General features: G+C 56.4%; 1 protein-coding gene across 1 annotated transcript; it reads right to left on the reverse strand.

Annotated features, from left to right (window-relative positions):
- Positions 1-185: 185 nt before the first annotated feature.
- DQ04_06551040 (hypothetical protein) lies at positions 186-1,295 on the reverse strand (the record flags this gene model as incomplete). The annotated part of the gene is made up of 1 exon (XM_009314764.1): positions 186-1,295. The coding sequence occupies one exon, from the start codon at positions 1,293-1,295 to the stop codon at positions 186-188; it is 1,110 nt and encodes a 369-aa protein (XP_009313039.1).
- Positions 1,296-1,829: the final 534 nt, after the last annotated feature.

A 1,829-nucleotide genomic window follows, 5' to 3' on the forward strand; every position in this document is an offset into this window, starting at 1 on the left:
CCGCAAAGGCATGCTCGTTGGAGCCGAAGCATGGTCGACAGATTCTCCACAATTCAACACGCAAGAAACGAACAAACTGCGTGGAATGAGCATTCGTTGCTTACATGGCCCCACCAAAACAGCATCAACAAGATAATCCCATGGATGCTCAAACAAGACAACACGCAGGCATCCACCTCCCGTAACTATATCATCCCCCCCTTCTTGTTGTGCTCCGCAAGCCGCTGAAGCTGTCTCTCGCACTCTAGGAGTAGCTGCCGCAGCCGCCCCCTCTCTATTCCGCGTCTCTCTTCGATGTTAGCGTCATCGCCATCACCACCGTTAGCATCATCATCATCATCATCATCACTCGACAACTGCAGCATACGTGTCAGCTCCACCTGCAGCGCCACCTCTCGCTTAAGCGCAGTGACTTCACGCTGCCGCAGCGCCGCATCCCGCTCGAGTGCCTCAATGTGCCGAACCAGAACCGGCACAACGTGCTGCAGCAGCGCCTCCTTCTGCCGCCTCTCCTCCCGCAGCACGTGGGAAAGCTGGTCAATAATGAAGAGGAGGCGGTGACGCTCGTCACCCGCGTATGACTGCGCGAAGGAGTACGACGGGGTAGTGTCGCAGCTGTCGTCCCCCCGCCGTGCCGTGCCGTCCGTGATGTCGACAAGCAGATGCTGCACGCCGGGGTCCGCAACGCGTGATGCTATACGCGTGCGGCACGGCGCCCCCCCAGCCTCTCCTTCCCCCTCCGCTCCGTCACCATCGCTGTTGCCGCCTCGCGCCGTGTGGCGTCGGCCCTCACATGTTGAACTGCGCTGCCGCGGGGCAATGGTGCTGCCCGGAGAGCTCAACGGATACTGAGGGATTTGGCAACTCACTCCCACTTCTTCTGCTGTATTCAGAGTGCAGCCCGAGACATCCTCGCCTTCTGCCGTCAAGCACGATGATTCATAATGCGGCGGCTGCGGCGAAGGACTTGCGCCTTCTTCAACGGACACATTTCTATCCCCCCACTGCTCGACTTCCTCTTCTTCCTGCTGCTGCTGCAACGGACGCCGCCGCCGCCGCCGCCACTCCGCTCGCTGGTGCAGCTCACGCGCCTGCTGCTGCAGCCGCCGCTCGCGGAATAACTCTTCCTCGAGCCCGGCAAAGCGCCGCTGCATTTCCTCAATGCTGACGCACTCATTAGATGAGGTGCCATTACCGGTGCCCATGCTGCTGCTGCCGCCGCCGTTGGCATCCGCCCGTCGCGCATCGGCAATGAGGCGCTGCAGCTGCAGTAGCGATTCCTCCACACTTTCCATCACACAAGTCTGTGAGTGAGAAAGAGGACGTGTACCTGGTACGTGCACGTGTACGCGTGTGTGTGTGTGTGTGTGTGTGGCTGTGCCCTCTCCCTTCCCCTCCCCCTCTGTCCCTCGCCAACAGGGAAAGACAGGGCGCTGTCCATGAGATATGTGGGTGGACACATATAGGAGAACCAGGAGTAAAGAAAACCAAAAAAGAACAAAAAAGAAGTGAATGTTTACGTGGAGATTTGTACAAATGCAGCTACAATATGTGTATGCGTGTGTTCAGCCGCAGCTGCCGCACAGGACTTTAAATTCCGTCGTTATCCCACCCACACACCCCTGCTTCGCCACTATCTGTTTGTTAAAGGAGGAGTGAATAGTGGTAAAAAGTAGTAGTAGTAGTAGTAGTCGAAGAGCTGGTGGTGGCGGTTTTTCTTCATATCTCTTTCTTTCTTTCTTTCTTTCCTTCTCTCCCATTTCTTCTTTTCCTTTTCCTTTTTTTTTAAACGCTTTTTCGCATACGTTGCAGCGAACAGACTGCACTTA

This window comes from Trypanosoma grayi (assembly GCF_000691245.1).
Source record: "Trypanosoma grayi strain ANR4 Tgr_655_V1, whole genome shotgun sequence".
In the NCBI taxonomy this organism is placed as follows: Eukaryota; Euglenozoa; class Kinetoplastea; order Trypanosomatida; family Trypanosomatidae; genus Trypanosoma; species Trypanosoma grayi.